The sequence below is a fragment of the Nothobranchius furzeri genome, chromosome 9 (genome assembly GCF_043380555.1).
Source record: "Nothobranchius furzeri strain GRZ-AD chromosome 9, NfurGRZ-RIMD1, whole genome shotgun sequence".
Taxonomy (NCBI): domain Eukaryota; kingdom Metazoa; phylum Chordata; class Actinopteri; order Cyprinodontiformes; family Nothobranchiidae; genus Nothobranchius; species Nothobranchius furzeri.
In genome coordinates this window covers 75854977-75871626 of record NC_091749.1, presented here as the reverse complement: position 1 = coordinate 75871626, position 16650 = coordinate 75854977, and the positions used below count along the sequence as shown (strand labels likewise).

At 44.9% G+C, this 16650-nt stretch overlaps 1 protein-coding gene across 5 annotated transcripts in view; it reads right to left on the bottom strand.

Moving 5' to 3' along the window:
- myo5aa (myosin VAa) overlaps positions 1 to 16650 on the bottom strand; it is an 80074-nt gene that overhangs the window by 47148 nt on the left and 16276 nt on the right. For all 5 annotated transcript variants that reach the window (XM_070555199.1, XM_070555198.1, XM_070555200.1 and 2 more), the window contains exons 2-5: positions 6377 to 6487; positions 3465 to 3636; positions 3246 to 3390; positions 967 to 1123 (exon numbers count right to left, since the gene is read on the bottom strand). In XM_070555199.1, coding sequence (XP_070411300.1) covers positions 967 to 1123; positions 3246 to 3390; positions 3465 to 3636; positions 6377 to 6487 — 585 coding nt within the window. The remainder of the gene's footprint in view (positions 1 to 966; positions 1124 to 3245; positions 3391 to 3464; positions 3637 to 6376; positions 6488 to 16650) is intronic.

Here is a 16650-nt window from a genome sequence, read left to right as displayed (position 1 = left end):
GAGCACTTGGAACCAAAAGCCATAGCCATAGCCCCAGAGGTCCACGTACCCCTAGTGGTCCATGAGAGCATTACGGGGGGTTTAGTTTGAACACCTTTCCATCAGTAGCTGTTTGTTTCAGTAATAACGCCCGAGGTTGGTTAGCTCCTCTCTCACCCTGCGTGACCTGTAATAACCCCAGACCCGCTGGTTAGCGCGTCGCTCAACCAGAGACAGAGAGAAAGAAAAAACCTAAACCTGATTTATTAATATCGACAAAAAAAAACGCCGCAACACATCATTTTACCTTCGGTTATCCTCACCGAGGCAACACTTAACTTGTATGAGAAAATGAATGAGTGAAAAGTGATGAAATGAATCAGGAAAGCAGGAATAAATGTTACTTCTGTTGTTACATGTTTCACTTCATAATTTTGTGTTTTAATCACAATTAGCTTGAGTTTTACTTAAATAACTTCATCTTGATGGATTTTGAGGACTTTTGTGTTGCATTGTTGGAAGAATGAATCAGAACACAACATAAAAACTACTCGAAAGGCTTTGCACTTTTTTAAAAGTAAGTTTTGAACATTAAATCTTCTTCAGTAGTTTTCAGAAGTATTTGTTCTGTTGAAGTTAATCTGGTAGGTGAGATTGAAGTTTGACATAAATAGTGACATTCACAGGGCTGAGTATGCCACGCTGTTTGTTATCCAATAGCACGCGGAGATAGTTTGAAAGACATCCTGCCGTGAGAGCCATCAGTGGATGGTGAACTGACTGTATATTCACCTAAATAGGATGGCTTACCAGGCTAGGAAAACACAAGTATTCCAATGGTATTACAAAAGTAACTGTATTCTAAATACCATGTTTAGAAATAGTAAGTGTAACGGAATACAGTTACTCTTAATTAGTATTCTAAATATGCAATGGCGGTACGTGCATTCTGTTACTCCTCAACACTGAAGGAAGGGGTCACCTCACCTCCATGATGGGGTTGGATGCTAGAACCTTCTCCTCTATGTTAGCATCGCTAGCAGAACCACTGACTGTAGCAAAGTATCTCATGGCGTATTTGGCTGATACGGTTTTTCCTGCTCCCGACTCCCCGCTCACAATAATCGACTGGTTCCTCTCGTCTCTAGGGGACAAACAAACAAACAAAAACAAACATTCTTTCATGGCAAATAACTGGTTCGGATTAGAAAAGAAGACAAAGGGATTAGGCCATGTAAGAGCCTTGCTGGTATGGGTGGGAATCTAAAACCAGGTTTTGTTGAGAACCGCTCCCCCCGTTTCAATTCCGAGGAATCGTTTGCCGCTTTTTCAGACGATTCTCGTATCAATTCCAGTCAGCGCAAATGCTGTCAACACACGTTGTGTAGCTTACGCATTTACTCAGCTGGAAACATGGCGCCTAAGCGGCACAAACGCTCAAAAGTTTGGTTGTACATCACGAGAAAGGCTGACAGCATGGTAGCCAGCAATATCTCTAGAGTAGATCCTTCATCAAAGGGAGGAAACAATACGGATATGCAAAATACACACAAAATACGCAATCACTTAACCAGGATCTTGAAATGAACCCTGAAGGTGACTGGCAGCCAGTGAAGCTGGAGGAGAAGCGGGGTGATGTGGGTGTGTTTGGAGGACTTGGTCAGAAGCCGAGCACAGGCGTTCTGAACCACCTGTAGACGGTTCAGGGAGGTTCTGCTCAGACATGTGCATCTTTAATGTTCTTTAAGGTGGTAGAAAAGCATCATCTAAGGTCTAAAGGTTACTTTGGCTATCCTTCCAGGGTTTCAAGTAACTAGCAGGTGTTTAAAAACACTAAATCCAGGGAAGGGGGCAGGCTTCCCTAAAACATGTGCGGGTTTGGAGTCACGTGAGTTACGTCCCTCAAGGAAAACAGAGGTAGACGTGCTTGAGTCAGGTTATTTTTAGTTGCTGAGGTAACACTGATTCAACTACTGATCGTTAATGTGTGTGTGTGTGTGTGTGTGTTGGGGTTGTACAAACTCCTGTTTTCTGGACGCCGTGTTCATCGATTCCCACAACAGAAAGAGAATAGGAGAAGCACAGAGATCAGATCATATAAACGTAGAGGAAACATGGGCTGGGGCTTTTTATCGGCGCTGGTGTAACTGCAGGCCACCATGTTGGATGGGTCACCAGTCGCCCCCCCCCAGTGCATTCATTGGGCTAGAAAGGTCAACAGTAATCCCATATAATCTGTTTTTAACAGCACGCCGGCTGTTTGAACCGTAGACCGCACAAAAACAGGCTTAGTTGCTCACTCAGCGTCAACTCCGTTTAGGTTTTGGAGAGTGAGAGACCCATCCAATATGGCGGCAGAGAGGTTACACTACAGTGCTAAACGTGGCCTCCACGCGTCGTTTTCGTATCTTCTCGTTCCCACCTCTTGTGGCGATTAGCTGTTTGTTTCAGTAAAATAGTAAATTTGTACAGATTTCAAAAGTGAACTTTCTTCCTACCTAAAGTAGACCCACTTCTTATCCCCATCGCTGTTTGAATGTGGGACTACTTTCTTTTGAGCATCAGTAGAAAAGCGGCTCTCACTTGATCGTTTTAGACCAATGCCGTGCTCGCATTTGGTAAACAGGAAGCCAACATAGCGGTGTAGTGGGGAGTCGGAAAATAGCTGCAAATAGGATTTAATTACCTTAGAAACTCATAAATTAGAGAACCAAACTTATTTTTGTAGAAACGTGTTTAATGTAATATGTCAGGGGACAAATGTCTGTTGAAATATATCTAAATAAAAAAGCTCTTACCAGTTAGCGTTTCCAAGTGTGTGTGTGTGCATTTAAGTTCCCACGCTTCAGCAGCTCGTCTTTCTCCATTTAAATTAATGATCCCTGTTTAGGCTGTTCCCACCAACTCTCGCTGCTGGGTCCGAACTATACGGCTGCACACCTTCAGTACTTGAGATAAATGTTCATTTGTTTTCAGAATCTGGAGCGTCATGCTGCTGCTTAAAGTATTGTTTTGTCTGAGCAGTCGGGAACATTTTCGTTGAGCGACGTCACTTCCGGTTTCCAGCAAGAGGTGCTGTTATTAGACGGGTGAGCTAGGAGATCCTAGTTGGAACAGTAATAGCATCTTTTATTTTGAAATATCTTCTTATTTTTAAATGAAAATATAAACTTTAGACCCGTTCCAATGTGAGGACTTCACCATGTGTTTGACGTGGACGCCATGCTTTAGTAACCAGTGTTGGGAACGTGCACACACAAACGCACCGGGCCATCTGCTTGTAAGCCTCCTCTGCCACGGCGAAGATGTGCGGGTCCATGTCTCCCATGTTCTGGCCGCTGTAGGCATTGATGATGTCTGAGCCGTAGATGGGCAGAGACTCGTACGGGTTGATGGCCACAAGAACGATTCCTGAGACAGAAACATGTTCATTACCTGTGTTTACATCAACAGCGATGGATAAGAGTTATCAGGAAGCCTGCTACCGCAGTAGGTGTAGATGAGCTTTGAGTCAGTGAAGCGGACTTTGAGGTTGTGGAGCACGGCCGGCTCATGGAGGTAGCTGAGAGCTGTGAGGTCATTCTCTCCTACCAGGATGTCAGGATTTCGCAGGTAAGGCAGGTTGTTAGTTTTGGGGTCCAGCTTGAGCTCGAGGTTCTGAGAGAAGGAAAACATCAATAAAGCAGCATCAAGACTCCGTCAGGAGGGTGACAGTCAGTAATCACGTCCACATCCTAGTGGCATCCTCAGGTACATCACAGGTGTATCACCACACAATACAATAAGGAGGGAGGGACATTTCTTTTTCTGCCTCCCCAGCCTCTAAAATGGCTGCTTAGTCCAGCAGCTCCATTTTTATTAAACACTCTTTATTCTCCACTCCTCAGACGCTTCCCTCTAACTCAGACCTGGATGCTGTGGTTCTCCCAGGTACCTAAACGCATTCAGACAGGGTGTGTGTCTGCGTGTGTGTGCGTGTGTGTGTGTGTGGTGTGCGTGTGTGTGTGTGTGTGTGCATGCATGCATGCGTGTGTGTGTGTGTGGTGTGTGTGTGTGTGTGTGTGTGTGTGCATGCATGCATGCGTGTGTGTGTGTGTGGTGTGTGTGTGTGTCTGCGTGTGTGTGCGTGTGTGTGCATGCATGCATGCGTGTGTGTGTGTGTGGTGTGTGTGTGTGTGTGTGTGTGCATGCATGCATGCGTGTGTGTGTGTGTGGTGTGTGTGTGTGTGTGTGTGTGTGGTGTGTGTGGTGTGTGTGTGTGTGTGTGCATGCATGCATGCGTGTGTGTGTGTGTGTGTGTGTGTGTGTGTGTGTGTGTGTGGTGTGTGTGTGTGTGTGTGTGCGTGTGTGTGGTGTGTGTGTGTGTGTGTGTGTGGTGTGTGTGTGTGTGTGTGTGCGTGTGTGTGTGTGTGTGTGTCACAGAGCAGACGATTTATTTAACCTTCAACAATATTCAGGAATCTTAATATAAAATATATAATTATATGATATCCTTTCCCATGGGCTCACCACTCGTGGGAGGGGCCAAAGGGGTCGGGTGCAGTGTGTGACGGGTGGTAGTCGAGGGCGGGGGCCTTGGCGGTCTGATCCTCGGCTACAGAAGCTGGCTTTTGGCACATGGAATCTCACCTCTCTGGTGGGGGAGGAGCCTGAGTTGGTGTGTGAGGTTGAGAAGTTCCGACTAGATATAGTCGGGCTCACCTCAACGCATGGCTCTGGCTCTGGAACCAGTTTCCTTGAGAGGGGTTGGACTTTCTACCACTCTGGAGTTGCTCCCACTGAGAGGCGCCGAGCAGGGGTGGGCATACTAGTTGCCCCCATCTTGGTGCCTGTAGGTTGGGGTTCACCCCGGTGAGTGAGAGGGTAGCCTCCCTCCGCCTACAGGTGGGGGGACGGGTTCTGACTGTGGTCTGTGCTTATGCACCAAACTACAGTTCAGACTACCCACCCTTTTTGGAGACCTTGGAGGGGGTGCTGGAGGGTGCTCCTTCCGGTGACTCCCTCGTTCTGCTGGGGGACTTTAACACTCACGTGGGCACCGACAGTGAGACCTGGAGAGGTGTGGTTGGGAGGAACGCCCCCCCCCTGATCTGAATTCGAGTGTTTTGTTATTGGACTTCTGTGCCAGTCATGGATTGTCCATAATGAACACCATGTTCAGACATAAAGGTGTCCACATGTGCTCCTTGCACCAGGATACCTTAGGCCGCAGCTCGATGATCGACTCTGTTGTTGTTTCATCTGACCTGCGGCCGCATGTCTTGGACACTCGGGTGAAGAGAGGGGCGGAGCTGTCAGCTGACCACTACCTGGTGGTGAGTTGGCTCAGATGGTGGGGGAGGATGCCGGTCAGACCAGGCAGGCCCAAACGTATCGCGAGGGTCTGCTGGGAACGTCTGGCAGAGTCTCCTGTCAGAAGGAGCTTCAATTCCCACCTCCGACAGAACTTCCAAAATGTTCCGGGGGAGGCGGGGGACACCGAGTCTGAATGGACCCTGTTCTGTGCCTCCATCGTTGAAAGAACGAGATCACGGATACAAGCGGCCGAAATGAGTTTTCTCCGAAGAGTGGCTGGGCTCTCCCTTAGAGATAGGGTGAGAAGCTCGGTCATCTGGGAGGGGCTCGGAGTAGACCCGCTGCTCCTCCACATTGAGAGGTGCCAGTTGAGGTGGCTCGGGCATCTGGTCAGGATGCCTCCCTGGTGAGGTTTTCCGGGCACGTCCAACCGGGAGGAGGCCTAAAGGTAGACCCAGGACACGGTGGAGGGACTATGTCTCTCACGTGGCCAGGGAATGCCTTGGGATTCCCCCGGAGGAGCTGGCCCAAGTGGCTGGGGAGAGGGAAGTCTGGGGCTCTCGCCTTAGGCTACTGCCCCCGCGACCCGGCTCTGGATAAGCGGATGAAGATGGATGGATGGATGGATGGATGGATTATATCATATCAGGGAAAAGGGGAAGGGTAGTTGCCATGGTAACTTGAACTGTTCCCGATAACTGACAGCTGATGCTAAATAACACGTTCATCTTTGTGTTGTCAGCCAGCCAACATGTTTCAGATTTATCCAGATGTTTCCCGCTGCTATGTGGCGTCAGGACTTCACCGAGACCGAGGAGGCGCCCAGTCTGAGTTTTACTGTTTTAAGATGAGCTACGGTTCCTGCAGCGTCTGCACATCTGGCTTCTTAAGCTCCATACGCCCAGTAATAACCCAAGGAGACCCAGACCAACAGAACCTCTTTGAGAAGGCTCTGATAAGCTGATTGGTTCTGCCACCGTGACCCTAACCATGCTGTGACTGCTAGAGGGGAGAATTTAAAACTGCTCTGTGTGTCGGAGTTTAACCTCTTAGGAGACACAGCAGAAGCCACTAAACCACGGAAACGTCTGGATGTTCTCACCGTTCCATCCTCCAGCAGGAGCTGCAGGGAAGCATCACCATTTTTGTAGTCCTTTATGAGCTCTGCAGACTTCCACACATCCTCTGCATCAGGGATCCAAACTCGAGCCGCCTAAGAGGAAAAACAGGAAAAATCATAGCATTAGCCTGGAAACACAGATGCTAGGCGTCGGTTTTGTTGTGATGTAATCAACCATCCTGATCTGGACTCCTCATGCTGAACGGCATCGTGGTCTTAGAGAAAACACTGGAGTCTATGTTGTCGGTCATGAGAACTCAGATCACAATGGACAGAACGTTCTAGGAACAAATGAGGAATGCAGCCCTGGATCACTATGGATGCTGCACGGCCATCACAGAAACGTGGAAAAGCACCAGTCTTCTGTTTCCTAGTCCACGCGCACCTTACCACATGCAGTGCTGTGCAAAGGTTTTAGGCAGGTGTCAAAGAAAGGACCAGAAGGAAGCCCAAACCAGATCAACACTTAGTGTGACCACGTTTTGTTCCTAAACAGCACCAGCTCTAGGGACGTGTGCACAAAGCGGATTAGAATCATTAGCATGTGTTGGATTAACCACTTTCACCAAATATGCTGATGATCATTATTCAGGATGAAACAGAAACACGACGGTGGAAGTGAAGATCATCTACATAGAACTTATCACAGAACAATCATTGGGCAGCAGCTCAGGAGGTAGAGCGGGTTGTCCAGTAACGGGAAGGTTGCAGGTTCCATCCCGGCTCCGAACAGAGAATTCTGCTGTTGTGTCCTTGGGCAAGACACTTTACCCCCCCTTGCCTGCTGGTGGTGGTCGGCAGCCTCGCCTCTGTCAGCGTGCCCCAGGGCAGCTGTGGCTACATCGTAGCTCATCACCACCAGTGTGTGAATGGATGAATGATACGCTGTAGTGTAAAGCGCTTCGGAGTCCTTACTCTGAGAGGTGCTATGCGAGTGCGGATCCTTTATCATTTAACAAATAACATCATAAAATCATCATAAAAAGATGAGAATTAAAAACAGAAAACACAAAAGTTAAAGCAGCTTTAAATAAAAGTGTCCAGACTGTCAACGCTGCGTACGGATAAAGGAAGATCGTTCCAGAGTCTGGAAGGAGCGATCACCTCCACTTTTATATCTGGTCTTTGGATCTTCTAGAAGGTTCTGGTGGGTGGACCTGAGGGCTCGGGTTGGATCATAAGACTTTAACAGGTCAGTAATACTGGGAGGAGCTTGACCATGTAGAGCCCTGAAAGTTCTAGTCAGGACTCTAAATGAACTCTAAAGTTAACGGGTAACCAGTGCAGAGACGTCAGAACAGGAGTGATGTGTGCTCTTCTGTTTGCTCCAGTTAGGAGCCTCGCTGCAGAGTTCTGGACCAACTGAAGGCGGTAAAGTGCTTTTAGTTAGAACATGTGAAGAGTGTGTTACAGTAATCCAGACGGGAGGAGATAAAGGCATGGAGAACCATTTAAAGTTCATGTTTTTACTCCAACCTTCTCAGTCTGGAGATATAGACCCCTTATCAGTCACATCATCGTTGCAGAAAGGGATCAACAATCATGTCTTGTGCTGTTGGTTGTACCAATCGCTTTGATAAAAACAACAAATCGCGCAAGTTCTACAGAATTCCTTCGACTCGCACCCCTTTCAAGGTGAACAAGACGTCTTTGGTTGCAAGCTATCAGAAGAAGTGACTGGAACAAGCAAATCGTTAAAAATGCTCAAATCTGCAGCGATCACTTCATATCAAGTAGGCTAACAACAACGCTAACAGTAAGCTAATCAGCACCGTAGGTTTTACAAACTCAGTTGTTGAAACCCATATAGTTAATTTTGATAATGTCTCATGCTTTAAAGAGCCTTGTTAAACTTTAGCTCAACTGTTGCTAAACCTGTAGAAACGAACGCTATTAGCTAGGCCCACTAGCCGACCTGTGGCTACCATGAACTGTGCTATCATGAATGTAAATGAGGAAAATGCTCTTTATTTGTGCAGAAGAGGCTTCTGACGACTTTGTCCCGTCCATCTTCAGCTATTCAACCCCGGCTGGAAAAGACAACAAGGCAAAACTAGATCGGTTAATATGAGGACATGCTACATAGACATGCTACATAGACATGCTACACAGACATGCTACACAGACATGCTACATAGACATGCTACATAGGCATGCTACATAGGCATGCTACATAGACATGCTAAACAGACATGCTACGTAGACATGCTACATAGACATGCTACATAGACATGCTACATAGACATGCTACATAGACATGCGACACAGACATGCTACACAGACATGCTACACAGACATGCTACATAGGCATGCTACATAGGCATGCTACATAGACATGCTAAATAGACATGCTACACAGACATGCTACACAGACATGCTACACAGACATGCTACATAGGCATGCTACATAGACATGCTAGGTATACATGCTACATAGGCATGCTACACAAACATGCTACACAGACATGCTACACAGACATGCTACGTATACATGCTACACAGACATGCTACACAGACATGCTACACAGACATGCTACACAGACATGCTACACAGACATGCTACATAGGCATGCTACATAGACATGCTAGGTATACATGCTACATAGGCATGCTACACAAACATGCTACACAGACATGCTACACAGACATGCTACGTATACATGCTACATAGGCATGCTACATAGACATGCTACACAGACATGCTACGTATACATGCTATATAGGCATGCTACATAGACATGCTAAACAGACATGCTACACAGACATGCTACATAGACATGCTACATAGACATGCTACGTATACATGCTACATAGGCATGCTACATAGACATGCTACACAGACATGCTACGTATACATGCTACATAGGTAAGCTACATAGACATGCTAAACAGACATGCTACACAGACATGTTACACAGACATGCTACATAGACATGCTACATAGACATGCTACATAGACATGCTACATAGGCATGCTACATAGACATGCTACACAGGCATGCTACACAGACATGCTACGCAGACATGCTACGTAGACATGCTACATAGGCATGCTACATAGACATGCTAAACAGACATGCTACACAGACATGTTACACAGACATGCTACATAGACATGCTACATAGACATGCTACATAGACATGCTACATAGGCATGCTACATAGACATGCTACACAGGCATGCTACACAGACATGCTACATAGACATGCTACATAGGCATGCTACACAGACATGTTACACAGACATGCTACGTATACATGCTACATAGGCATGCTACACAGACATGCTACGTAGACATGCTACGCAGACATGCTACGCAGACATGCTACGTAGACATGCTACATAGACACGCTACATAGACAGCTCAGATTAGAGAGTTGGGATGTTTGAATGCGTATTTTGAGTTGAAATGAGGATTTAATAAAACTGTCGTTAACCACCTAAACAGCTTTTTTTTACTAAATGTTTGCTCTCTTCTGTGTTCAGATAGAAAAGAAAAAGACGAAGGGGATGAAACCACCAGCAGATGTACAGAACATGGATCTACACCCACTTCCCTCTTTTTTAACGATGGTGGAATGGAGGCTGGTCAGATCCTTTACCTAACCCGATCAGCACGCTCTCTAAACCTGATGTTAATATGGGTAAACTCGGCCAATGGCGTGACCTCCCAACGTGTTTCTAGATGTAGTAACTTATGATGACGAAGGCTTTAGTCTGGTTGGTACCATGTTGGTATATTTGTTGTTAACATCACTAAGTTCCTCAGCTGTTAAATTCTTAATGATCACCCAGACGAGGTGACGGTTGACTTTGTCTCCTTCATTCTTCAGAAGCTATGGTGCCAAAGGCTGACCACAATGGCCTTAACAGAAGTAGCCAACTTCAAACCGAGTGTGACAACCTGCGCCTGGACAACAACAAACTGAAAGCTGAGAATGAAGAATTAAGAGCGCTGGTCAGGGCTCCACAGTTCTCCTTTGCATTCCTCCAGTGTGAAGCCGCCCAGAGGATGTTTTCCACTGGTCTGACTGGTGCCCTCGTTAACTGGGTCCTGCAGACGGTTAAAGACCGTGTGGAGGTTGAGCGTAGATCTCTGACCCTGGAGGACCATCTGTTGGCCGTCCTCGTGAAACTGGTTGGGGCTCACCAATAAGGATGTGACATCTCTAACATTTTGAGAAGTTGTCTCCCCGTCATGTGTCAGACTTTGAAACCTCTAATCAAGTGGCCAAGTAAGTAATCCGTATTAAAGAATACGCCAAATGTTTCAAACCAAAACACCAGCGTTGCAGGTGCTTTACTGCCTACAGACCCACAGGTTCAACCGCCGGGGCACAACCTTGTCACAAGAGCCATAACACAGTTAAATACTTGGTCGCCACGTCACCTTCAGGAGTAATTACATTCCTGTCTGCAGGCAGGGTGGACGTGTCTCAGATCAACTCCTCACAGCTGAGTCTGGACTTTATGACCTTCTACAGGTTAACGATGAGATACTAGCAGATGGTGGCTTTCCATCAGAGGTGAGCTGGCCCTGCGTGGTGCTACTCCGAGGATCCCTCCCTCTACCAAAGGAAAATGGCAGCTGCCTGCACAGGAAGTAACATCACGGCGCCTGTCCAGTGTTGAAACACGCACAGAGCGTAATGATGGAAAACTTTCAAGACTCTCTACTGTGATCCCACGTTCACAGGTTAGATGACATCGTTAGTGTGCTGCATTAACTAACGTAGTTCCAAAATTACACCAAGTACTTTGATAAAATATTAAACAGCCAAGGATGCATTAAAGGCTTTTATTTTGTGTATGCAAACAGTCTCGGGTATCAATAACATGAATGTATTTGGTAAGGTGCACACTTGTGCTAAAATCATCAACAACAGTGTTTTCTTTCTGGCTTCTCGTTTTTTTTTACAATCCTCACAAATCCAGTCATTCTCTAACCCTTCTTTAACTTTGGCACATTCATAGAGGCCCGTGTCTGTCCACTTAGGTCTTCTGACACAAATCTGGCTCAACCCGGCTGGCTTCACCTCTCTTCTGGATGTCAGAAGCCACTGGTTTGTTCCTGAGACGCAAGCTTACTCCATCTTTCCATGCCTGACCCACAGCTCGACTTTCAGCACCAGTGCAGCAGCATGGCTACAGCAGGACCCCAAGCTGAGACGAAAAATAAGATTCCCGTTATAACAAGATGCGTTAGACCATCTGCTCGAATGTTACGAGACGGTGATGCCAGATGCACCGCTGAATAACTGCAGCACTTGTGAAATGTTTACAATCACAACAGTGGCTAAAGAAGAGGTAATAGAGCTGTAGAAATGATGCTAATGCTAATTTACAACATTTTGTGGCGTAGCAGAGCTAAGCAGGCTGCTCAGGAGGCCGCAGAGACTTATGGGTAATGGGTTTTGTGTGTTAGTTACAGAGTTCTCCGGTGTTATCTTATGGTTTGACGTTACATATTTGTGTTTCAATGAATACCTGTTCTTTAGGGTTAGGATTAATATTTGGTGGCTTTTGTTGGTCTCCAGGATAGAGAAGGTGGTGCATGAGAAGGACCTGCCTGACATCACACCGTTAGCTCCAAGTCTGTGATTGCATGAGTTGTGAATAAACTGCTCCTCATCGTCAAGCCGTGTTTGACACTTGAGGTGTGTTCTTTACTTTTCCACATCAGTGTTCATGATGAGAGCCTCACAGGGTCTGATGCAGAAACCAGAACCAGGAGCAGAAGAGCTGGTGGAACATCTCAGCACCAACAGATCAGGTGAGAGGACTTCTTGGAGAGTCTTTCAGTTCAAGACGCACGTCAAGTTGAGGAGTTGGGAGTTCTTCTCTTCTAGCTAAATACTGATAAGGTCATTGTAGAGGGGGATTTTAACATTCATGTGGACATTGAAAATGATAGCCTCAATGTAGCCTTTAGTAACATCTTAGACTCAATTGGTTTTACTCAAAGAATACATAGCTCCACCCACTCCTGCCATCATACATTGGACCTTGTGCTGACTTATGGCATTGAATGTGAGGAAATAACAATCTTTCCACATAATCCAGTCCTCTCGGACCACTTTCTGATAACCTTTGAGTTTTTTATAACTGAGTTCTCGAGTCATGAAAGTAAATTTCATTATAGTCTGTCTCTATTTGACAACTCAGTTGCATCTTTTAAATCAACTGTTCCATCTTTACTGTCCTCAGCATCTCAGAGGAACGTAGCAGAGGGAATTATTTTTATTTCTAGCCCTCACAAATTGATGCCTTAGTTCATCATGTTAATTCCTCTTTACGTGTGGCATTAGATGATGTAGCCCCTTTAAAAAAGAAGGTAATTAGTGATAGGAAGTTGGCTCCCTGGTTTAATTCTCATTTACGAGCCTTAAAACAAAACTCTAGGTAATTGGAGAGAACATGGCGCTCTACGCACCATGAGGAGGCCTACCTATCCTGGAAAAATAGTCTTGTGCTTTATAAACATAAGCTTCGACAAACTAGAACTGCTTATTTTTCAGCATTAATTGAGGAGAATAAGCATAACCCTAAATTTCTTTTCAGAACAGTTGCTAAACTTACACAGAATCATAGCTCTGAGCCATCTATTCCCTTAGCCCTCAGCAGTAATGACTTCATGGGATTTTTTACAAGTAAAATTAATTCTATTAGAAACAAAATCTTTAGCATCCTCCCTAATGCGATTTCTTCTTCCTCAGTAAGTGAGGCAGCATCAGAGGTGACTGTAGAACCTCATCTGTGCTTGAACCGTTTTGATCCAGTTGAACTTTCAGAGTTATCAAAAATATTAGCTTCATCTAAACCTTCAACTTGCATTTTGGACCCAATCCCAACCAAATTATTTAAAGATGCATTTCCTTTGGTTACTGCCCCCATTCTAGATATAATCAATCTATCCTTAGTGAATGGGTATGTACCACAAGATTTTAAGGTTGCTGTAATCAAACCTTCACTTAAGAAGCCTTCTCTGGATCCAGATGACCCAATGAATTATAGACCAATATCTAACCTTCCATTTTTATCCAAAGTCCTGGAGAAAATAGTGGCCATCCAAGTATGTGAGCATTTAAACACTAATGCTCTGTTAGAGGAATTTCAGTCTGGTTTTAGAGAGTATCACAGCACTGAAACTGCATTAGTGAGAGTTACAAATGATATTCTCATGGCCTCAGATAAGAATCTTGTGTCTGTTCTAGTCTTGTTAGATCTCAGTGCTGCCTTTGACACAGTTGATCACCATGTTCTTTTAGAAAGACTTGAACATGTTGTAGGGATCAAAGGAACAGCGTTAGGCTGGTTTAAATCCTACCTGTCTGATAGATTTCATTTTGTAAATGTACATGACAAATCTTCTTCAAACTCCAGGGTTACTTGCGGAGTACCACAGGGTTCAGTGCTTGGACCAATTCTTTTTACTATATATATGCTCCCAATTGGTAAAATCATTAGACAGCATGGGATAAACTTCCACTGTTATTCTGACGATACTCAGCTATATTTATCCATTAACCCTGATGAACCTAATCGGTTGGGTAGATTACAGGCTTGTCTTGAGGACATAAAAAATTGGATGACTCTAAACTTTTTGCTTTTAAATCAAGACAAGACGGAAGTTCTCATCTTTGGACCAGAAATCCAGAAAAGGAAATTGCTTAGCCAATCACCTGACCTTAATGGCATTACATTAATCTCTGAGAACAAAGTAAGGAACCTTGGTGTTATCTTTGACCAGGACATGTCTTTCAATTCCCAGGTTAAACAGGTGTGTAGGATTTCCTTTTTCCACCTTCGGAATATTGCTAAGATTGGAAGCATCCTTTCCAGAAGTGATGCTGAAAAACTAGTTCATGCATTTATTACATCAAGACTGGATTACTGTAATCCATTACTCTCAGGAAGTCCACAGAATGTAGTTAAAAGTCTTCAGCTTGTCCAAAATGCTGCAGCTAGAGTTCTGATGAGAATTAAAAAGAGAGATCATATCTCTCCTGTCTTAGCTTCCCTACATTGGCTAGCTGTTAAATTCAGAATAGATTTTAAGATCCTTCTTCTCACATATAAAGCTCTTAATAATCAAGCTCCATCATACATCAGTGATCTGATTGTTCCATACGTTCCTAACCGAGCACTTCGCTCTCAGACTGCAGGTCTACTGGTGGTTCCAAGAATATCTAAACTTAGGATGGGAGGCAGATCTTTTAGTTATCAGGCTCCTCTCCTGTGGAACCAGCTCCCAGCTTTAGTCCGTGAGGCAGACACTTTGTCTACTTTTAAGAATAGGCTTAAAACATTTTTATTTGATAGGGCCTATTAGGGCTGCTCAATTAATCGAATTTTAATCACGATTACGATCTGAGTTTTGAACGATTATAAAAAACATAACAAGCCGATTATTTGCTCCTCCCGCTTGCGCTGCCCTGAGTTGCAAATGAAGCGCTCCTCCACAGTGTTGCCAACTTGGCGACTTTGACGCTATTTCTAGCAGCTTTTCAGACCCCCTTCTTGACTTTTTAATCCTAAAAGTACCTAGCGAACATCTCAGAAACATCTCTGGTAACCCTTAGCTACTTTCTGGATAACTGTCGTCGACATTTCCTGCAGGTTAGCTAAACACTCCGCCTGCTCTCCGGACCGTTCTTCAGGACATTAGGAAAGGGAATGATGTAGTGATGTGTCGGTCGCTAAAGACAGCTCTCGGAGCCGGCTCCTTGTTGGAGTAACCAGAGTGAGTGACACACACACCGCACCTGCGGTCTCCTGAGCAGCTAAAAACAGCTAAATGTGCGCGTGCGGCGTGCTAAACACACGTGCAGCTTGCCCTGATTGCTGTGAGACCGGGTTGGGGGGTGGGGGGTGCAGCTGTGGTCGGGACAATTATTACATTAACTGATGGGCCTGTAAATAAATAGTTTATAAATAAGGTAGAAATAAGTTCCTCACGCTGATAACTAATCTCTCCGAGGACATGGTGCTACAGCACCTTGACACGACTCAATAAATGTTATGCAACATTTTGTGAACATCAATTTATTTGCATTTATTTGTTATAAATGCCACTGTATAATTCTTGCTGTCAGTATTTGCAAGATATTGGTATTTGGTTCTGTACTGGTTAGACTTAGAGTTAAACCAAGGTCTACAGCCCTTGGGTCATAGACTATGAGCTATAAGTATATTGGTCTTTTTATCCTGGGAATCAGGAGTTATTTTAGTGATCATCTTGTTTCGTATTTTTGTCCTGATTGTGCCCTGAGCAGTTTTATGACTGAATAAAAACAAATAAAATCAACATAAATTGAAAAATCGTCCTAAATAATCGTGATCTCAATTTCAGTCACCATAATCGTGATTATTATTTTTGCCATAATCGAGCAGCCCTAGGGCCTATGGTTAAAATCTGATGTTAGCTTAAATCTGGACAAGTGGGGGAGTAGAGGGAGGTGGAGTGTACAGTCGGTAAAGACGGCTCTACCTTGCCCTGCCTCCAACATGCCTCCATCTAAATAGGATAGATTATCCAGAGTTATCTCTGTAGTTATGCTGCTATAGGCTTAGACTGCTGGAGGACACACTGACCACTTTCCACACTCTACTGCTTTCTTCTACAATCTGCTCTTTAACTGTATTATTTCCTGATATTTCAGCTGTTAACTTTATTTTCTCTCTAAGTGTTTTTCTCCCCAGAAGAAGCTACAACGATGTTCTGCTGAGCTGTGGTGGCCTCATGGAGGGGGCCATCGACTAGCACACTGCTGCTAACCACTTAAACATTCTCCCTCTCCTGATAATAACTTTTTGCTTTCCTTGACGTTGGATGTGCTACTACTAGTTTATCCGTTTAATTATAGATCCACTAGAATAAATACAATAAAGTTTATCTCTCACCAAATAGAATATTTACTAAGACATCACAATATAACTATAGACACATTAGTGTGTGTGTGTGTGTGTGTGTGTGTGTGTGTGTGTGTGTGTGTGTGTGTGTGTGTGTGTGTGTGTGTGTGTGTGTGTGTGTGTGTGTGTGTGTGTGTGTGTGTGTGTGTGTGTGTGTGTGTGTGTGTGTGTGTGTGTGTGTGTGTGATGGAGGATGGCTGCTTATACTGAGCCAGGATTCTCTGGAGGTTTCTTCCTGTTAAAAGGGAGTTTTCCTCTCCACTGTCGCTGCATGCTTGCTTAGTATGAGGATTGCTGTATAGTCACTGACACTAGTCAGTGACTTGATGCAGTTTGCTGGGTT